We start from the raw sequence: 20,790 nt of genomic DNA, 5'->3' as shown, positions 1-20,790 counted from the left end.
CTCCTTGATGCCACACTCTGTCAAATGCGGCCTTGATGTCAAGGGTAGTCACTCTCACCTCACCTCAGGAGTTCAGTTCTTTTGTCCACGTTTGAACCAAGGCTGTAATGAGATCAGGAGCTGAGTAGTCCTGTTGGAACGCAAACTGGGCGTCAGTGAGCAGGTTATTGATAAGTAAGTGCTGCTTGATAGCATTGTTGATGACCCCTTCCATTACTTTACTTATGATCGAGAGTAGACTGATGGGACAGTAATTGGGTGGGTTGGATTTGTCCTGCTTGTTGTGTACAGGACATACCTGGGCAATTTTTCACATAGCCGGGTAGATGCCAGTCTGGTAGCTGTACTGGAACAACTTTGCTAGGGATGCGACAAGTTCTGGAGCACAAGTACTATTGCTGGAATGTTGTCAGGGCCCATAGCCTTTGCAGTATCCAGTGCCTTCAGCCGTTTCTTGATATCACGTGGCGTGAATCAAGTTGGCTGAAGACTGGCATCTGTGGTGCCGGGGACCTCCAGAGGCGACCGAGATGGATCATCCATTCGGCACAACTGGCTGAAGGTTGTAGCAAATGCTTCAGCCTTATCTTTTGCACTGATGTGCTGGGCTCCTCCATCATTGAAGATGGAGGATATTTGTGGAGACTCCTCCTCCAGTGAGTGTTTAATTGTCCACCACCAATTACGACTGGATGTGGCAGGACTGCAGAGCTTAGAATTGATCCGTTGGTTTTGGGATCACAAAGCTCTCTCTATCACTTGCTGCTTATGCTGTTTGTTACAAAAGTAGTCCTGTGTTCACAAAGCATCACAAGGAGCACACAGACAAGTTGTGCTTGAAAATAAACAGGCAATTTAAAAAGATGCATTACTTGGAAACAAAATACAAAAGTAATGCGAGTTCAGATGAGACAGAAAGTGAAACTAACAACGGTAATGTAGAGAAGCAATTGTATTGCATTCAGTCTGATCTGAAACTAGATGATGGACTAAAAAGTGGCATTGCCTTAAATGGTAAAATGGAGGTTGACACTGGAGCATCTGTTCCTATTGCTTCAGAGAACACTTGGGAGAAAATTTTCAAGAAATGCCCATTGGAGAAAACCCTCCTCCAGCTTAATACCTACACTGGTGAGCCTGTGAATATACTTGGAAAAATGTCCATTCCAGCTAAATATGGAGATCAAATAGCAAAGTTGCCAGTTATCATTGTGAAGGGGGATCGTTCATCACTTTTGGGCAGGAACTGGCTAAAAGAAATTCGGCTGGATTGGAATAAAATAAACAAAGTGCATTGCAGCCCCATGTTGCAGTCCTTGTTAGACAAACATACTGATGTCTTCAAAGAAGGTCTTGGAATTATTAAAGACATTGAAACCAATCTTGCTGTGAAGGCCGAAGCTTCTCCAAGGTTCTTCAAACTATCTTCAGTTGCCTACTCACTGTGACAGAAAATCGAGCAGGAACTAGAATGACTTTAAAACTTTAGCTAGTTGAAAAAGTTGATTATGTAGAGTGGGCAGCTCCAATAGTCCCAGTAGTGAAGGATGACAGGTCTATCAGAATACGCGGTGACTATAAAATCACCTTTCCTGGAAGTGCATCAGTACCCGCTACTGAAAATTGAGGATCTGTTCGCTGCTCTGAATGGTAGTGAATCATTCACAAAGCTTGACCTATCACAGGCATTTTTGCAAATGCAGCTGAGTGAAAATTCCAGGAAGTATACAACCATCAGCACACACACATCTATATCAATACAAACTAATACCATTTGGAATACTGCAGGGCCTCCCTGGTGTAATCTACTTCCAAGGGGACATGCTCATCACTGGGAAAAACCTTCCAACTCATTTAGAGAACCTAGGCAGGGTCCTGTGTAGACTGGAAAAATACAGCATCCACTGTAAGAAATCCAAATGCTCATTCCTGAAGCCCTCAGTGGAGTACCTGGGACATATGATCAATGAAACTGGCCTCTCAGCTTCACCCAGAAAGGTGGAGGCAGTGGTACCACAGCCCAAAAATGTTAAAGAGCTTCGTTCATCTTTGGGACTTGTAAATTACTATGGTAAGTTAATTTCCAGTTTGGCTACCAAGGCAGCACCACTCAATAGTCTGCTGAAGAAGAGTGCAAAATGGGATTGGTCACAAGCCTGTCAGGAAAGTTTCAAGGAACTCAAGCAAGAGCTCACTTCTGCTAAAGTCCTGGCACATTTTGATGAAAAGTTTCCCGTCAGCCTGGCTTGTGATGCATCTGGATATGCTGTTGGAGCTGTCATCTCCCACACATGTCCTGATGGCAGTGAAAGGTCCATTGCATACATCTCACACACATTTTCCAAGGCAGAACAAAATTATGCCCAAATTGAGAAGGAAGCTCTTGGACTAATCTATGGAGTGAAGTTCCACCAATATTTGTATGGGCATAAATTCACATTAATTATAGACCACAAACTTTTGATCTGGTTGCTTAGCCCAAAGTCACAAATCCCAACACTTGCCACTGCATGCCTACAAAGGTGGACATTGGTCTTATCTGCTTACCAGTACGAAATTACATTGCGCTCTACTGAGAATTGTGGAAATGCGGATGCGCTTTCCAGACTTCCGTTACACCGCAGCTCCACAACCTGAAGTGAAGTCACTGTTTTCAATGTGAACCAGATAGACATATTACCTGTTAAAGTGGATCAAATTCGACTTGAGACACAGCGGGATGTTGTGCTCTGTAAAGTTTATTTGCATACACAGAAGGGTTGGTGTGTACCTCAAGAAGTGACTACTGAGCTTAAACCTTACTACATGCGTAGATTTGAGCTGACTCTGCAGCACGGTTGCTTGTTATGTGGAATCCGAGTTGTTATTCCGCCAAAATTCCAAACACGAGTGTTAGAAGAACTTCACCTCAGTCACATGGGAATCGTCAAAATGAAAGCATTGGCTCGTCTACATATATGGTGGCCACACCTGGATAAAGACATTGAAGGCATGGTCAGTGATTGCCTTACATGTCAAGAATGAAGTCTTCTCCTTCATCCGCCCCATTACATCTGTGGGCTTGGCTTGACCACATAGGGCAGAAGCTTCATGTGGAGTTTGCCAGACCACTTCTCAGACACACGTTCCTGATTGTGGTGGATGCCCGCATAAAGTAGCCTCAGATTATTCCCATGAAATCGACTACTTCAACAAAGACCACTGATGCTCTCCGGAAGGTGTTCACTACTTTTGGATTGCTGGAGCAGATTGTGTCTGACAATGGCACACAGTTCACATCATGTAAATTTCAAACATTCCTGAAAATCAATGGGATCAAGCAGATTCTCATCTTGCCTTACCACTCATCCTCAAATGGTGAAGCAGAGCACTTTGTCCAGACATTCAAAAAGGCCATATTGAAGGGGAGGGCGCAAACAGACTGGAAGCTGAAGAACTTTCTTATGATGTATCATAACCCTCCACATTGAACAACAGGCGTATCTCCTGCTGAGTGGATGTTTGGAATATGGCAGCATACCAGAATGGATTTGCTGTGTCTCTGGATTTGAAAGGAAAGATTGGTTCAAGACAACTGGATTAGAAAAGGTCACATGACACAAGTAAACCAGCTCATGAGTTTAATCTGGATCAGTCTGTTTAGGTCCGAAATTACTGTCGGACACCAAAGTGGCTCCTGGGAAGAATCATTAAGCGTTGAGGATTACTGACCTATGATGTTGAATCTCCCTGTGGGATCCGGAAGAGACACACTGACCAGATTAGAGAAGCCTAATCCAAAGAACCAAATTTCCAGGATCTCCAGTCACAGTGGAAGATTTCTGGGGAACATCTGCTCCAGTTGGTGAAACCTGACTTGATTCAACTGACAAACCTGTAGCACCTACAGCTACAACTGTTGAACCTGAACAGAAACAAGTGGAACAGCAGAACCTTCCATTTCTAAGCAAACAAACTGAGGTACCTAAGCCAACTCCAGACCTCTCTAGACCAAAGCAATTCTGCAAACCGCCTACCCTAATAGGTTGCCTAACCTTTTTGTTCCTGGCCAAATGGGGAGGAGAGATGATGTTTGTGTTTAATATAAATGCTTTTTTTTTGGAAAAAGGACATTTTAGTTGAAAAAAATCGTTACATGAAACCTGACAGTAGAGTATGCTAAGTTTTGGATGTATTGCCCTCTGATGGAGAATAAGGAATAAAAGAACCTTCTGTTTTTCATACAGGAAGTTCAGAAGCAGATAGCTGTGTGTATATTCTTAATTGTTAAGAAGTGACCAAAACACTGTACCCTGCTCTCAACTGCCTCTACACTCCCTCACACCTCTGTACACTCCCTACACCCCACTCACACCTGTCTGTACACTCCCTATGCCCCGTTCACACCTGTCTGTACATTCCCTATGCCCCGCTCACACCGGTCTGTTCACTTCCTACGCCCTACTCACACCTGTCTGTACACTCCCTATGCCCTGCTCACACCTGTCTGTACACTCCCTACGCCCTGCTCACACTTGTCTACAGACTCCCTCACTCTTACACCCTATGCCCTGAAATAGTTGACCTAATGGTGATCCTGTGAAAGGTTAGAGCAGCAAGACCCAGCCAATATTATACTGGCAATAGCAAGGGGGGTGTTTGGAATTCAAGATTGTTCCTAGACCGTCATTTCCCGAGGGACCTCCTTACTGGTCATCACTCTCATTAGCCATCCACTGCCAATCCTTTGGCCGTATATTTTTAAGTAACTTTGATCAAGTTAATAACCTTTCCTGCAGCATTGCTGTTTCCTGCTGAATGTGCCCAGCCACTGGTTCTACTGCTTTTTTACAATAGCTAAGTCTGGTCCCTGGCTGGAGCTTCACCCCACCTGGGTCCATGAGTTTTTTGCCTCAGAGGTGAGAATGTTACCCAGTGAAGGACGCTGACACCGAACTACCTTTTCTTCCTGCTCATGGATCTTGCAGCTGATTTCCAACTTCACCATCACTACCTCCGCACTCGGCTCTGCGTACATCCTCGATCTTCATTCCAACAGATACACCTTTATCAATGCGTCTTCCAATATTCTAACCTTCAAGTAGCTCCTCACCTAAACTTGCCTGGAACACCTGTCTCCGAACTTGGAAACAGTTCATCCATGTTCAATTCTACCTTTCCTCTCACTTTAATTCTGGAGTCTCTTCTATTGTCTCCTCTCTATCCTATATGGATCCTAATAATTGCTACATAAACAGGCCTCCTTAACTTCACTTTCCCTTTGTTCATTCACACGTGTTTAGGCTGCTGCTGTGGACTTGAGGCATCACTTATCCTGGAAATCATAGACCTTAAGGGATCTGTCACTTCTCAGTATCCTACCATCTTTCAAGTCTAAATCACTGAGACCATGAAAAGCAAGACACCAGTACTGAGTCCACTTCTGTTTAAATTCATTTCTCTTTTTTACTTCTTTTCTCTTTACCCCTCCAGGCCCCTCTCTCTTATTTATTTCACAGGATGTGGGCATTGCTGGCTAGACCAGCATTGTTATTGCCCATTGCTAATTGCCCTTAATGTGGTGGTGAGCTGCTTTCTTGAACCATTGCAGTCCATGTTGTTCTGCCTCCTTTCATTTCTCCCCTCTCAGGAATCTAGCACCCCCAAATTCCTATCCTTCAGTAATAATTGACATTCTTACTTTTACCACCATCCCAGGCTTGACTTCCTCATAAATAAACCTGTAGTTTCCCTCTTTGCCTCCCTTGACATCTTCCGAAAGGCCCAATGAGGCACTCAGCACTGGCTCATTTCGAGCAGCAATGCCAACTCCCTCATCCTCCTCTCTCCCCGGCATCATTAGGTACCCAAAACAACAAAGGCAAATCCTGCCCAATCCACCCTGCAAAGTCCTCCTTACCTACAGCTGGGGGCTTGTGCCAATATGGGGAGAGCTGTCTCACAGACTAGTCAAGCAACAACCTGGCAGTCATACTCTCAGAATCATATCTTACAGACAATGTCACAGACACTATCATCACCATTCCTGGGTATGTTCTGTCTGACTGGCAGTTCAGACTCACCAGAGCTGGTATACAGTGGGGAGGGAGTATCCTTGGGACTCCTCAACATTGATTCTGAGCTCCAAGAAGTTTCATAGTGTCAGGTCAAACATGTGTGAAGATTGATGTTTTTTTTTTCATATTTTTGGGAATATAGCGGTATTCTGTAAAGGTGTGTGTGTGTGTGCATGAGCATGTGCGTGTGTCCATGATTAATTAAACGGCGCTGGGGGGTGGGGAGAGATTAGTAAAACATTGTGTCTGTGGGAACTGAGAGATGAAAGGTAAAAATTCTAGATGCATGCATTTGTAATGAGAGGCTATGGTGAAGTTGAACACACGAATAAATGCGTTCAGTTTCAAAATTTACATTTGGTGTAGGTAGTGACTTGACTTTTCAGCTGTTAAATTTCAAAGGGGATTTCAGAAGTGACAAGGGACATTTACAATACAAAGGTTTCATAAGTAAACAATGGAAGGTTATTAAATTTTATTTGACCCAAAAATGGAGGCAACAGGAAAACACAAAAGATTTTTATATTTTAGAAAAGCTGAGTTCAAAGACGTGCTTAGAACAATGGACTTTAAGATGAAAGGAGAAAAGGGTAATTAAGGAAAGATGTTTAGCTGAGTTGTGTCGGCTGTGTGGGGGAGATGTTCTGAGACCAGCTCTGTGCTGAGAAATGTTGTGAATTTGAAGCTGCCACCCAGTTTCAAGCCAGAAAAGTCTATGCTTTGGGAAACAGTCTATTTCTGAACCTTTTTTTTTTAGATTTCCACAGCAGAGTGGAAGAGAGTGAGAAGCCGTGTGGTATACTTTTACTAAAGTGACAGCAATTTTTGGCTTGGGTAATATTACCGGATTTTTATGGTTAAAAATCTGTAAGGGAGCTGTTGCCAACTTGTGTGTTCGGACCAAGTGAGTTCCTTTGGTGGAATGTTTTGTAAGACTGTTTTAACTGTAATTTTAATCTTATGTGCTTAGGTTTTTGTTTTCTTCTTGTTGTGTTCCTGGGATTCTGGGATCAGTACGAACATACGAACAAGGAGCAGGAGTAGGCCATTCAGTCCCTCGAGCCTGCTCCGCCATTTAATAAGATCATGGCTGATCTGATAGTAACCTCAAATCTGCATCCCACCTACCCCCTGATAACCTATCACCCCCTTGCTTACCAAGAACCTATCCACCTCTGCCTTAAAAATATTCAAAGACTCTGCTTCCACCACCTATTCAGGAAGAGAGTTCCAAAGACTCACCACCCTCAGAGAAAAAATTTCACCTCACCTCTATTTTAAATGCGCGACCCCTCATTTTTAAACAGTGACCCCTGGTTCTAGATTCTCCCACAAGAGGAAACAACCTCTCCACATCCACTCTGTCAAGACCCCTCAAGATCTTATATGCTTCAATCAAGTTACCTCTTACTCTTCTAAACTCCAGCGGATACAAGCCTATTCTATCCAACCTTGCCTCATAAGACAGCCCACCCATTCCAGGTATTAGTCTGGTAAACCTTCTCTGAACTGCTTCCAACGCATTTACATCCTTTCTTAAATAAGGTGACCAATAGGAAATGTGGTTTTACCCTCGTCTTCAAAATACAAAAGAAAGGTTATGAAAAGTAAGGCAAGTTTCCCTCTGGGATCCGGCTTGCTCAGCGAATAACATCAACTGTGGCTGTAACACACGGGCAAGGAAACCTCCTGCTAGTTAACACCTACCAATTATTTCATTTAATGAATCAGTACTCCATGTCGAACACCACTTGACAGAAGCAATGCATGTAACAAGGGCTCAGAATGTATTCTGAGTGGGAGACTTCAATTTGCATCACCAAGAATGGCTCAATAGCACCAGCGCTGACCTAGTTGGCCGAGTACTGAAGACCATACATGCCAGACTGGTCCTGCATCAGAATCACAGAATCACACAGTGCAGAACAGGCCCTTTGGCCCATCGAATCTGCACCGACAGATGAGAAACACCTGACCTACCGACCTAATCCCACTTACCAGCACTTGGCCCATAGCCTTGGATGTTATGACGTGCCAAGTGCTCATCCAAGTACTTCTTAAAGGATATGAGCCTACCCGCCTCCACCACCCTCCCAGGCAGTGCATTCCAGATGGTCACCACCCTCTGGGTAAAAAAGTTTTTCCTCACATCCCCCCTAAACCTCCTGCCCCTCACCTTGAACTTATGTCCCCTCGTGACTGACCCTTCAACTAAGGGGAACAGCTGCTCCCTATCCACCCTGTCCATGCCCCTCATAATCTTGTACACCTCGATCAGGTCGCCCCTCAGTCTTCTCTGCTCCAACAAAAACAATCCAAGTCTATCCAACCTCTCTTCATAACTTAAATGTTTCATCCCAGGCAACATCCTAGTGAATCTCCTCTGCACTCCTTCCAGTGCAATCACAACCTTCCTATAATGTCGAACAGTGATCGTATTCTCGGAGACCAGTCATCTTAAGAATGGCAGTCCGGGTTCCCAAAGATAAGATGGCAACCAGAACTGCACACAATACTCCAGCTGTGGCCTCACCAAGGTTCTATACAACTCCAACATGACCTCCCTACTTTGTAATCTATGCGTCGATGATAAAGGCAAGTGACCCATATGCCTTTTTCACCACCTCACTAACACGCACCTCCGCCTTCAAAGATCTATGGAAGCACACGCCAAGGTCCCTTTGTTCCTCAGAACTTCCTAGTGTCATGCTGTTCATTGAATACTTCCTTGTTAAAGCACTCCTTTCAAAGTGTATCACCTCACACTTTTCAGGGTTAAATTCCATCTGCCACATATCTGCCCATTTGGTCATCCCATCTATACCTTCCTGTTGCCCAAGGCACTCAACCTCACTGTTAACCACCTGGCCAATCTTTGTGTCATCCGCAAATTTACTAATCCTATCCTCCACATAGTCATCTATGTCGTTTATATAAATGACAAATAATAGGGGACCCAGCACAGATCCCTGTGGTACGCTACTGGACACTGGTTTCCAGTTCCTAAAGCATCCTTCTGTCATCACCCTCTGTCTCCTACAACTAAGCCAATTTTGAATCCACTTTATCAAATTACCCTGTATCCCATGCGCATTTGCCTTCTTTATAAGTCTCCCATGTGGAACCTTGTCAAAGGCTTTACTGAAATCCATATAAGCTACATCAATTGCAGGTGGTGAGGGAATCAACAAGTGAGAAAAACCTTCTTGATCTCGTCCTCACCAATCTATCTACCTCTGCCTTAAAAATCTTCAATGACCCTGCTACTGTCACCATGCTAAATGGGAGAGATTCAGAACAGACCTAGCAGCTTAAAACTGGGAAACCATGAGGTGCTGTGGACCATTAGCAGTGGGAGAATTGTATTCAACCACAATCTGTAATGTTATGACCTGTCATATCCCTCACTCTGCAATTACCATCAAGCCAACCCTGATGCAATAAGGAGTGTAAGAGAACATGCCAGGAGCAGCACCAGGCATGCTTAAGAATGAGGTGCCAATCTGGTGAAACTACAACAGAGATCTGTGTGCATTCTAAACAGTGGAAGTAGCATGCTACAGACAGAGCTAAGCAATCCCACCATCAGTGGATTAGATCAAAGCTCTACCACATCCAGTCGTGAATAGTGGTGGACAAGTAAAAAATAAACTGCAGGAGGAGGATCCACAAATATCCCCATCATTGTGTCCATGCAAAAGACAAGGCATTTGCAACATCTTCGGTCGTTGGCAAAGTGATGGAAGGGGTCGTTGACAGTGCTATCAGCCTGCTCACTGCTGTGCAGTTTGGGTTCCACCAGGGCCACTCAGCTCTCGACCACATCACAGCCTTGGTCCAAATATGGAAAAAGAACTGAACTCCAGAGGTGAGTTGAGAGTAATAGCCCTTGACATCAAGGCAGCCTTTGACCCATTAAGGAGCCCCAATAAAACTGGAGTCAATGGGAATCAGTGGAAAACTCCCCACTGGTTTGAGTCATACCTAGCATAAAGGAAGATGGTTGTGGTTGTTGGGAGTTCAATCATATTAGTTGCAGAACATCACTGCAGGAGTTTTTCAGGGTAGTGTCCTAGCCCAACCTAGAAGGACAAGGGCAGCAGATAGATGGGAACATCACCACCTGGAAGTTACACACCAATCCACACACCATCCTGACTTGGAAATACATCGCTGTTCCTTCAATGTGGCTGGGTCAAATTCCTGGAACTCCCTCCCTAACAGCACTGTGGGTGTACCTACATGGACTGCAGTGGTTCAAGCAGGTAGTGGTGCCAAGTGCAATTAGGCATGGACAATAAATGCTGGCCTAGCAAGCGATGACCACATCCCATGAAAGAATAAAATAACTACCAGTGTTACCAACTCACTTATTAAAAGATACACAAAACTCTCAGCATGAAAGCCGTGTGTCATACAATTCATGCAGTTACACAGTGCTCACTCTCTCACTTCCAAAGTCTCTGTAATCATCTAAAACTACCATCCTCCCTATAATTCACTCACCCACCTCCCCCAACTTCACTGCCACAACTCCCTTTTGCCCTGGAGTTTGCCTATGTCTTTTGAACATCTGACGTACACCCACATTCTGCCCAACCCAACACTACCCCCTCCAACACTCCAATCCCACCCCCCACCACAACCCACAAGCCTCCTCCTCCCTCTCCTCCCCACCCCCCCACCCCCCCAACCAATCCGGCCTGCTATCTTGACTCTACATTCTGAAACATTCTTCTAACCATTGCTTGGTGTCCAATTATTTTTGCCTCTGTGAATCTTTTTAGGATATTTATTGTATTTAAAGGGTTTCTTAAAAAGCGGAATTAGTTATGTAGTTGGCACATCACAAAGTAGTTTGCAGCATGAATTAGATTTGGAATGCAGTGACAGTTTAGGCAGTATTGGTGTTCTGTAAAGAGCAAGTAGATAAATCAGCAGCCAGTCTGTTCTTCGTGTTGTTGGATGAAGGAGGTTTATTGTCCAGGCCTCCCGGAATATGTCTAGATCTTCCTCAAATCTTGCCAAAGGAATCTTTAACATCCATGGCAAACCCTCAGCATTGCAGTGGAATGTTAATCTGTCAATTTCAGTCTCCATCCAGCAACCAAAACTTAAGCACTCAGAGAGGTGTGTACACTATCAACTGAGGAGCAATGATACATTAAAGAATTAAGTCCACAGTATCTTCAGATGTTGATCTTAAAATTTGACACTTGTGATAGCTTCTTCTTCTGTTAAATGGGTAAACACGCAGTGGCAGAATTGAAGCTGGGTTTAAAGGCTGAGCTCTTACCTTTGTTCTGCTGCTAATGAAAATTAATCAAAAACTTGAACTTTAATAACCCGGACCTTTCAATTCATAAAAACAAGAGGAAAATAGAAAACGAGAATGTAGAATTAGGCCAGTCTGCAGAATCTGCATTTGCTTTGTTGTGAAAATGGGAAATGATGGCTCTTTCACTAAAACACTTAAATTTTATTCCTTTGTATCCCCAATATGATGTGACATGTCCATTCCAGGAACTGCCTGACCTGCTATTTCCAGCATTTGCAGCTTTTTCTTAGAGTCAACAACTTGCATTTATATAGCACCTACAATGTAGTAAAATGTCCCAAGCATTTCACAGGAGCAGTTATCAAACAAAACTTGACACTGAGCCATATAAGACGATATTAGGGCAGATGTCCAAAAGTTTGATCAGGTGTTTTAAGGAGCATTTTAAAGGAAGAAAACAGTAGAGGGGTTTAGGGGGGGGGGGGATTCCAGGCCCCCTTGCAAGCACTTGAAGGCAAGGTAAGGCCACCAAGGACGGAGCAATTAACATTGAGGTGACAGAATTAAAGGAGTGCAAACATCTCAGAGGGTTGTGAGGCTGGAGGAGATTTTATAGATGGGGAGGCAAGACCATGAGGGACGGGATTTGAAAACAAGGATGAGAATTTTTCAATTGAAGTGTTGTTAGACTGGAAGCCGGTGTAGGTCAGTGACGGTAGGCGCAAGGCTGAATGGAATTTGTCAGGAGATCAGGAGCAGAGGGTTGGATGCTCACAACTCTAAATGGTAGAAAGGGGGCTGGACAGAAGGGCATTGGAATAGCCAAGCCTAACAGTAACAAAGGCATGAACGGAGTTCCAGTAGCAGGTGAGACAGGGGCTGAGTCGGCCAATGCTACAGAGTGGAAATAAGCAGCCTTGGTTGGAGAGGATATGTAGTTTTAAACTCATCTCAAGGTCACCAAGGTTGTAAACAGTCCGGTTCAGAAACAGAATTATAGAATCATACAACCCAAAATGAGGCCATTCAGCTCTTTGGTACATCTATCTAATTAGTCCCATTCCCCTGCTCTTTACACTCACAAAAACTCAAGGATACAGATGAGTGGCTGAAATTTGCTTTCTTACCAGAAAGAAATGGAGAACTATCATCCAGCCCCAGCCTCCATCGGGTGGGTCAACGTATCGCTTCACTTTCTGACTCCAGCACTTCACCTTCTTTACCTCTTCCATGTTCCTTCAGCAGATGCTCAGAAACAACTCCACCTTTTCCGTATTCCTGTAATATATTCACAGAGGTCTTTCTTCTATTTCTACACAAAATAAAACAAAACACCATGTATAAAGTCACGGCCAGTCTCAATTTGGGATTTTCCCTTCGATTCAGACACACTAAATTTCAGTTCAGCAAACACTTCATTCACTAATTTAATATCAGTTCTGTTCCCTGAGCAGGGGATTGTTTTAAAAATCATTGTTGATCAGAATATTGGGATCAGAGTATGCATGAAATTCTGATTTCAGCTTCAGTCCCAGTGTCACATTCAGATCCACCATTGAAACCCTGCACCAGTTCTGCCAATTCCAAATCAAATCCAATTTGTGTGATGACTGGGCATGGATTTGAAGTCAAATGGAACCTTTTCTCCAAAAGGCTAATCAGATTGCGGACTACATTACCAGGGAAGGAAATTGAATTGGGCATTAACCCTAATCTGTCCACCTTTTCATCATATCTCAGAGAAAGGGGAGAGGGTAGAGAGGATGGGATTGAGCAGGAGAGAGTGTAGTAATGCAGACTGCAAGCAGAGTGAGCTGATATGAGTTTGGTGAATGGGGAGTTATAAGTATCAATATCTTTCTAAAAATCTGGTCTACAGTTAGCATTGAACTAATACTTACATAAAGTTAATAAACTAAAGTAAGTTTCTTCCAGCCATAAGCAGGGGTAAACAAGTTCTACAGGAGACCAGCTGATTCATTAACTGGCTAACTAGTCCAATCTAGTTGTTGTAGTCTCAGCTCCAAAGACCAAAAATATAGAGGTCTGGGTGGAGCTTTGCACATGGAGTGCAGATTGCAAGCAGAGTGAGCAGAAATGAGTTTGGTGAATGGGGAATTTGGTAAGGGGGGAGGAGTTGCTCTTTTATGCTGCTTTTTTCTTACTTCAGTGCAACGGTAGGAGCTGATTGGTGAGTAACTGGTAGGCCAATTAGGAATTAAGAAACACAACTCTCAGTTGATGATGAAAGTGACTGCCGTTAACATCAAGGCAGTATTTGACTGAGTGTGGCAGCAAGGAGCCCTAGCAAAACTGGAGTCAATGGGAATCGGGGGAAAACTCTCCATTGGTTGGAGTCATACCTAGCACAAAGGAAGATGGTTGTGGTTGTTGGAGGTCAGTCATCTCAGCTCCAGGACATCACTGCAGGAGTTCCTCAGGGTAGTGTCCTCAGCCCAACCATCTTCAGCTGCTTCATCAATGACCTTTCTTCCATCATAAGGTCAGAAGTGGGGATGTTCGCTGATGTTTGCACAATGTTCAGCACCATTCACGACTCCTCAGATACTGAAACAGTCCATGTCTAAGTGCAACAAGACCTGGACAATATCCAGGCTTGGGCTGACAAGTGGCAAGTAACATTCGCACCACACAAGTGCCAGGTAATGACCATTTCCAATAAGAGAGAATCTAACCATGACCCCTTGACATTCAATGGCATTACGATCCCTGAATCCCCCACTATCAACATCCTGGAGGTTACCATTGACCAGAAATTGAACTGGACTAGTCATATAAATACTGTGGCTACAAGAGCAGGTCAGAGGCTAGGAATCCTGGAGTGAATAACTCACCTCCTGATTCCTCAAAACCTGTCCATCATCTACAAGGCACAAGTCAGGAGCGTGATGGAATACTCCCCGCTTGCCTGGATGAGTGCAGCTCCAACAACATTCAAGAAACTTGACACCATCCAGGACAAAGCAGCCAGCGTTAATTGGCACCCCTTCCCCAAACATTCACTCCCTCCATCACCAGTGTATGCCACCTACAAGGTGCACTGGAAAAACTCACCAAGGTTCCTTAGACAGCACCTTCAAAACCCATGCCTGCTACCATCTAGAAGGGCAAGGGCAGCATACACATGGGAACACCACCACCTGAAAGTTCCCCTCCAAGCCACTCCCCATCCTGACTTGGAAATATATTGCTGTTCCTTCACTGTCGCCGGGTCCAAATCCTGGAACTCCCTCCCTAACAGCACTGTGGGTGTACCTATGTCATAGGGACTGTGCTGTTCAATACTTTAGCTCACCACCACCTTCTCAAGGGCAACCAGGGATGAACAATAAATGCTGGCCTAGACAGCAATGCCCGTAAATGAATAGAAAAAGTACAGTAAATTATAATATACATAGGAATTATTCTAGCTTAATTAATAAAGTAATTAAATAACATAAGTAACAATGGCAGGGCAGGTATTGTGTTGCAGCTGTGGAATGTGGTGTTCCTGGATGCCAACTCGATCCAGGACAAATGCGTCTGCAGAAAATGTAAGCAGCTCGAGGAATTCCAAATCAGGATTATTGCTCTGGAAGCCACTGTGCAACATCAGAGAGGGAGAGAAATACTTGGACACTTTGTACCAGAAGACAGTCACACCTCTTAGAATATGGTCATCTGTTTTGGTTAGCAGTGAGGGACAGGAGGGTGTGACATGAGTGAGGCAGGTAAACGGATCAAGCAGACAATAGTGGAGGAATGTCAGACTTTGCAATTGTCAAACAAGTTCGAGGTGCTTTCATCCTGTGTGGAAGAAAGTGAGGTCAACAAGGTGGATGAGCAGTTTGGCCATGGTACCATGCTACAGGAAACCATTCAAGCAGGGGAAGCAAAAAATAATGTAGTGGTAGGGGGCCGCATGGTGAGGGGGATTGACACTGTTCTCTGCAGCAAAGGGTGAGAGTCCAGAAGGCCATGTTGGCTGCCTGGTGTCAAGGTTCGGGACATCTGCTCAGGATTGGAAAGGAAGTTGCAGTGGGAGGGGGAGGATCCAGTTATCGTAGTCCATGTAGGTACCAAGGGCACAGGTAGAACTAGGAAAGAGGTTCTGCATAGAGAGAGTATGAGGAGCTAGGTACTAAATTAAAAAGCAGAACGTCAAATGAAATTGTCTGTGGATTATTACCTGAGCCACATGCAACTCAGCATATGGTAAATAAAATTGGGAGAGATGAATGCGTGGTTCAAGGACTGGTGTAGGATAAATAGGTTCCAGTTTGTGAGGCACTGGCACCAGTACTGGAGAAGGTGGGATCTGTACCAATGGGTCAGTCTACACTAAATTATGCTGGGACCAGTGTTTTAGCGAGCCATGTAACGAGGGAACTAGAGATGATTTAAAACTAAATAGTGGGGGCGAGGGGTCAAATATGGGAATATGTAGTAAATCAAAGATTAGATACTATGCAAAAGAGATAGGTATTAATAAGGGAAATAAACAGACCATGACAGGAAGGAACAGGGAGTACAACTCAGAGTAAATCAGCTGATAAGGCTAGAGGTACAAAAATAAAAAGAGGGCAAAACTTAAGGCTGTGTATCTGAAAGCATGTAGCATTCTAAACAAAAGACATTAACTGATAGCGCAAATAGAAATAAATAAGTATGATCTGCTAGCCATTACAGAGACATGGCTGCAGGAGGACATAAATTGGGACCTGAATATTGAATGGTAAATGACATTTAGGAAGGACAGGAAGCTAGGAAAAGGTGCAGGGGTGACTCTGTTAATTAATGATGGCATTAGTGCTATAGAGAGGGATAACCCAAGTTCAGGAAACCAGGATGTAAAAGTGGTTTTGGTAGACATGAGAAATGATAAAGGCAAGAAGTCACTTGTGGGAGTGGTGTACAGGCCCCCTAACAGCAGCCACATGATAGGATAGGGTACAAAGGAAGAAATAATGGGAGCTTGTCAGAAAGGTACGGAGATAATCATGGGGGATTTTAATCTCCATATAGACTGGAAAAATCAGATGGGCAAAGGTAGCTTTGATAGAATGTTTTCAGGATAGTTTCTTAGAACAGCACATTCTGGCACCAACCAGAGAGCAGGCTATACTAGATTCTGGTATTGTGCAATGAGATAGGATTAATTAATGACTTCATAGTGTAGGTGCCCCTAGGTAGCAGCGATTATAATATGATTGAATTTTACATTCAGTTTGAGGGAGAGAAGAGTGGGTCTAAGACTAGTATTTTAAACTTAAATAAGGACAATTATGATGGCATGAAAGCAGAGCCAGCTAAAGTGAACTGGCAAATTAGGTTAGGGGAGAGGTCAACAGAGATGTGGTGGCAGACATTCAAGGGAATATTTCAGAATACACAGATTAGATACATCCCAACAAGAAAGAAAAATCTCAAGGGCAGGACCCAATATCTGTGGTTAACTAAAAAAAGTTAAAGGTAGTATCAAACTTCAAGAAAATGCATATAATTTTTTTGCTATTCATTCACAGGATGTGGGCTTTGCTGGAATGAGTGGCAGGACAAATATAAAGACAGATAGTAACAGTTTCTAAAGATATTTTAAAAAGAAGAGAGTTAACAATGTGAGCATTGGTCCTATAGAAATTAAATCTAGGGAGTTAATAATGGAAAATAAGGAGATGGCAGATGAATTGAGCAAGTATTTTGCATCAGTATTGGACACAAGTAACATCCCAGAAAATGGAAGAGAGGGAGGGAGGAACTCAAGAAAATTAGTATTACCAGGGAAGTGGTACTTAGCAAATTGTTGGAGCTGCGAGCTGACAAATCCCCTGGTCCTGATGGGCTTCATCCTAGGATCTTAAAAGAAGTGGCTCGCGTGATAGTTGATGTATTTGTTTTAATTTTTCAAAATTCCCTAGGTTCGGGGAAGGTTCCATTAGATTGGAAAACAATGAATGTAATGCCTTTATTCCAAAAGGGAGACAGAAAGCAGGAAACTGCAGGCCAGTTAGCTTAGCATTTGCCATAGGGAAAATGTAAGAAGCTATTATTAAAGATGTTATAGCAGGGAGCTTAAATTGAAGGCAATCAGGCAGAGTCAACATGGATTTGTGAGAGGGAGGTCATGTTTAACCAATTTATTGGAATTCTTTGAAAAAGTAACGTGCTGTGGATAAAGGGGAACCAGTGGATATACTATACTTAGATTTCCAGAAGGCATTTGATAAAGTGTCACATCAAAGGTTACTGCAAAAGTTAAAAGCTCATGGTGTAGGGGATAACATCGTCAAGGGTTGAAGATTGGCTTGCTAACAGAAACAAAGGGCAGCATTTTCCTCCCATCGGGGATGTTGTGCGGGAGCAGGCGGGTCCCCGATCGGCACCCCCAGTCGGGGGTGCGCCGCCATTTTACGTGGGTGGGCCAGTTAAGGCCCACCCAGCATGATGTCCGCTCAGAAGTGCTGTGCGCTCCCTGTGTGGGCGAGGGGGAGGATTCCCTGAGCTAGGAGTGCACTCTTTCACACATGTGCGCAAAAGAGCACACAGGTCTCCCTGAGGCAAAGTGCTGCCTCAGAGAGATCAGCTCAAGGTTCAAAATTTCATCAAAGGCAGAAAAAAAATTCCTGACATGTCCCCTCATGTGACACTGTCACATGGGCTGGGACATGTCAATTTCCTTTATTTAGACATTTCATACAAATTTTATAACCCTCATGAAACCTCATCCCACCTGTGGATGAGGTTTCATGTTTTTTCAGAAAGCCACCTGGGCTCTTTGCCTGATGGGCAGGTCCATTAACCAGTTTAATTATTTTTTAATGGCCTTAATAGGCCTTTGACAGTTCAGCAGGTGTGCAGCCAATTTGGCTGCGTGCCCGCCAAACTGATAATCTAAATGACGCGGGGTGACTTCGGGATGCCCGGCCGATGTCACCCCGCATCTTTTTTGTGTCGGCGAGCAGGCTCTGCCCCCACCCGGAAGGTGCAGCCCAGAGAGTGGGCATAAATGGGTCTATTTCTAGCTGGCAAGATGTAATGCATGGTGTGCCACAGGGATCAGTGCTGGGGCCTCAACTTTTAAAAATTTACTTAAAATACTTGGATGAAGGGACCAAAGGTATGGTTGCTAAATTTTCCAATGACACAAAGATGGATAGGATAGTACGATGTGAATAGGACATATGGAAGCTACAAATGGATATAGATAGGTTAGGTGAGAAGGCAAAGATCTGGCAAATGGGGTATAATGTGGGAAAATGTGACATTGTCCATTTTGACAGGAAGAATAAAAAAAGATGCATATTATCTAAATGCTGAGAGATTGCAGAGCTCTCAGATGCAGAAGGATCTGGCTGTCCTCATGCATGAATCGCAAAAGATTAGTATGCAATTGCAGCAACTAATTAGGAAAGCTAATAGAATGCTATTATTTATTACAAGGGGAACTGAATGCAAAAGTAGGAAGGTTATGTTCCAGTTATACAGGGCATTGGTGAGACCACATTTGGAGTACTGTAAACAGTGTAGGTCATCTTATTTAAGGAAGATATTAATGCATTGGAAGCAGGTCAGAGAAGGTTTACTAAACTTATGCCTGGAATGGGTGGGTTGCTTTAAGAGGAAAGGTTGGACAGGTTACGCTTAGAAGGGAAAGAGGTGACTTGAGAGGTCTTAATAGGATGGAGGTGGAAAGGATGTTTCCTCTTGTGGGAGAATCTAGAACGAGGGATCACTGTTTAAAAATAAGGGGTCACCCTTTTAAGACACAGATGAGGAGAATATTTTTCACTCAGAGGGTCGTGAGTCTTTGGGACTCTCTTCTTCAAAAGGTGGTGGAAATAGAATTTTGAATATTTTTAAGTCAGAGGTAGACAGATTCTTGATAAGCAAGGGGGATGAAAGATTATCGGGAGTGTACAGGAACGCAGAGTTGAGGTTACAATCAGATCAGTCATGATATTTTTGAATGGCGGAGCAGGCTGGAGGGGCCAATTGGCCTACTCCTGCTCCTAATTGATATGTTCTTATGTTCATAGGTGAATTGTGAGACTTAAAAAGAAGAGGGTTTTGAAGAGGTTTTGAAAGAAGGGCTTGGGCTACAATGTAGCAGGTACAGTAATATGACTGAAGATTTACATTCTTCAAAATCCAACATTTTAAATAATAAATTTTTGCACCATCGTGGAGCCCAATCATCGATTTGCTGTCTGTTAAATGGTGTTCCCTTTACTGGGATCAGTTCACCAAGGCAGTGTTTTAAATATTGCTAGAAAGCAGCACAGCCTGTGTTACTTTTATTTAAACACAGGTCAATGAAGGGAGAAACCTCAGCGACAGCAAAACTTTGTGAAGCTGAAATGAGAACAGAAACTGCTGGAAAAAACATAGCAAGTGTGTCAGTGCCTGGGCGAGAGAATCCAATTAGTGTTTTGGGAGGATCACGGTCTGTAACTTTTCTGCTTCTCTTTCAGTCATTTCCAGCCCTTGTGTGTTTAATTCAACGTCAGAATTCATCTGACTAAAAAGAAGTATCTCTTCATCAGGATGTCCTGTCAAACCCTTGCCTGAAGTCTTGTGATTTACTGAGATTAAGCATCTAATCTCTGTGCATTGAGATTTCCTTTAGTTCTTTTAAGTGTTCACTGCAACCAACTCACCTGCTGCAGTCCTGTCAAGACTTGATATTTTTCGATTTCAATCAAAATTGCTCGATAGCTTGCTCTGCTACTCATTATTTTTCATTGTCCAGATGAGACAAACTGTGTCAACCTTCGAGATAGCGTATGTCGCATTCCCAGGCCCCTTGCACCTGCAGCAGAGGGAATATAAAGCACTTTAATACTTTGTAAATGAAAGGGTGGCCTGGGTGCAGATTATTTGTTGTGACCTCACACAATTAGGTACTATTTTAACCGCCCCGTGGAATTGGGAGTTTGGGGAGTGGATTGGAAAACTTTTGCATGAGCTAATACAAGAGTGAACTACTGCAGATGCTGGAAAAACAACATGTTGTAAATACTCAGCAGTCCCAGCAGCATCTGTGGAGAAAAGAACAGACTTAATGTTTCAGGTCAAAGACCTTTATTTGGAACTGGGAAAAGTTAGTAATATAGCAGATTTTAAACAATTACAAAATCAGGGAAAGCAGGGACGGGGAGGAAAGAACTAAAGGAAAGGTCTCTGAAGGGTGGAAGACAGGAGAGATTAAATGACAAGGATGATGGTGCAAAGTCAAAGAAGATGGTAAAGAAACAGAAGTTAGTTCAAGAGAAGGTGTAAATAGGAATAACAGAAACATCACTATCAGCTGCCCTCTGGGGGAAAACAAAGCAGCAAAGGTAATGATCTGAAATTGTTGAACTCAATTCTCTGTCCAGTATTGTAATATGCCTTTAAGGGATGGCAGCATGACATCATTAGAAAGGAAGTGTGTCATGTGGTCCAGTTTTAGTTCCA

General features: G+C 43.5%; 1 protein-coding gene across 1 annotated transcript in view; it reads right to left on the bottom strand.

Annotated features, from left to right (window-relative positions):
* slc16a4 (solute carrier family 16 member 4) overlaps window positions 1–20,054 on the bottom strand; it is a 129,526-nt gene extending 109,472 nt beyond the window's left edge. The window contains exons 1-2 of the mRNA XM_041196100.1: window positions 19,992–20,054; window positions 12,462–12,646 (exon numbers count right to left, since the gene is read on the bottom strand). Coding sequence (XP_041052034.1) covers window positions 12,462–12,566 — 105 coding nt within the window. The 5' untranslated portion in view covers window positions 12,567–12,646; window positions 19,992–20,054. The remainder of the gene's footprint in view (window positions 1–12,461; window positions 12,647–19,991) is intronic.
* Window positions 20,055–20,790: the final 736 nt, after the last annotated feature.

The sequence above is a fragment of the Carcharodon carcharias genome, chromosome 9 (genome assembly GCF_017639515.1).
Source record: "Carcharodon carcharias isolate sCarCar2 chromosome 9, sCarCar2.pri, whole genome shotgun sequence".
Lineage (NCBI taxonomy): Eukaryota > Metazoa > Chordata > Chondrichthyes > Lamniformes > Lamnidae > Carcharodon > Carcharodon carcharias.
Note: the sequence above shows the minus strand (reverse complement) of the source record. Positions and strands in the feature narration are given on the sequence as shown.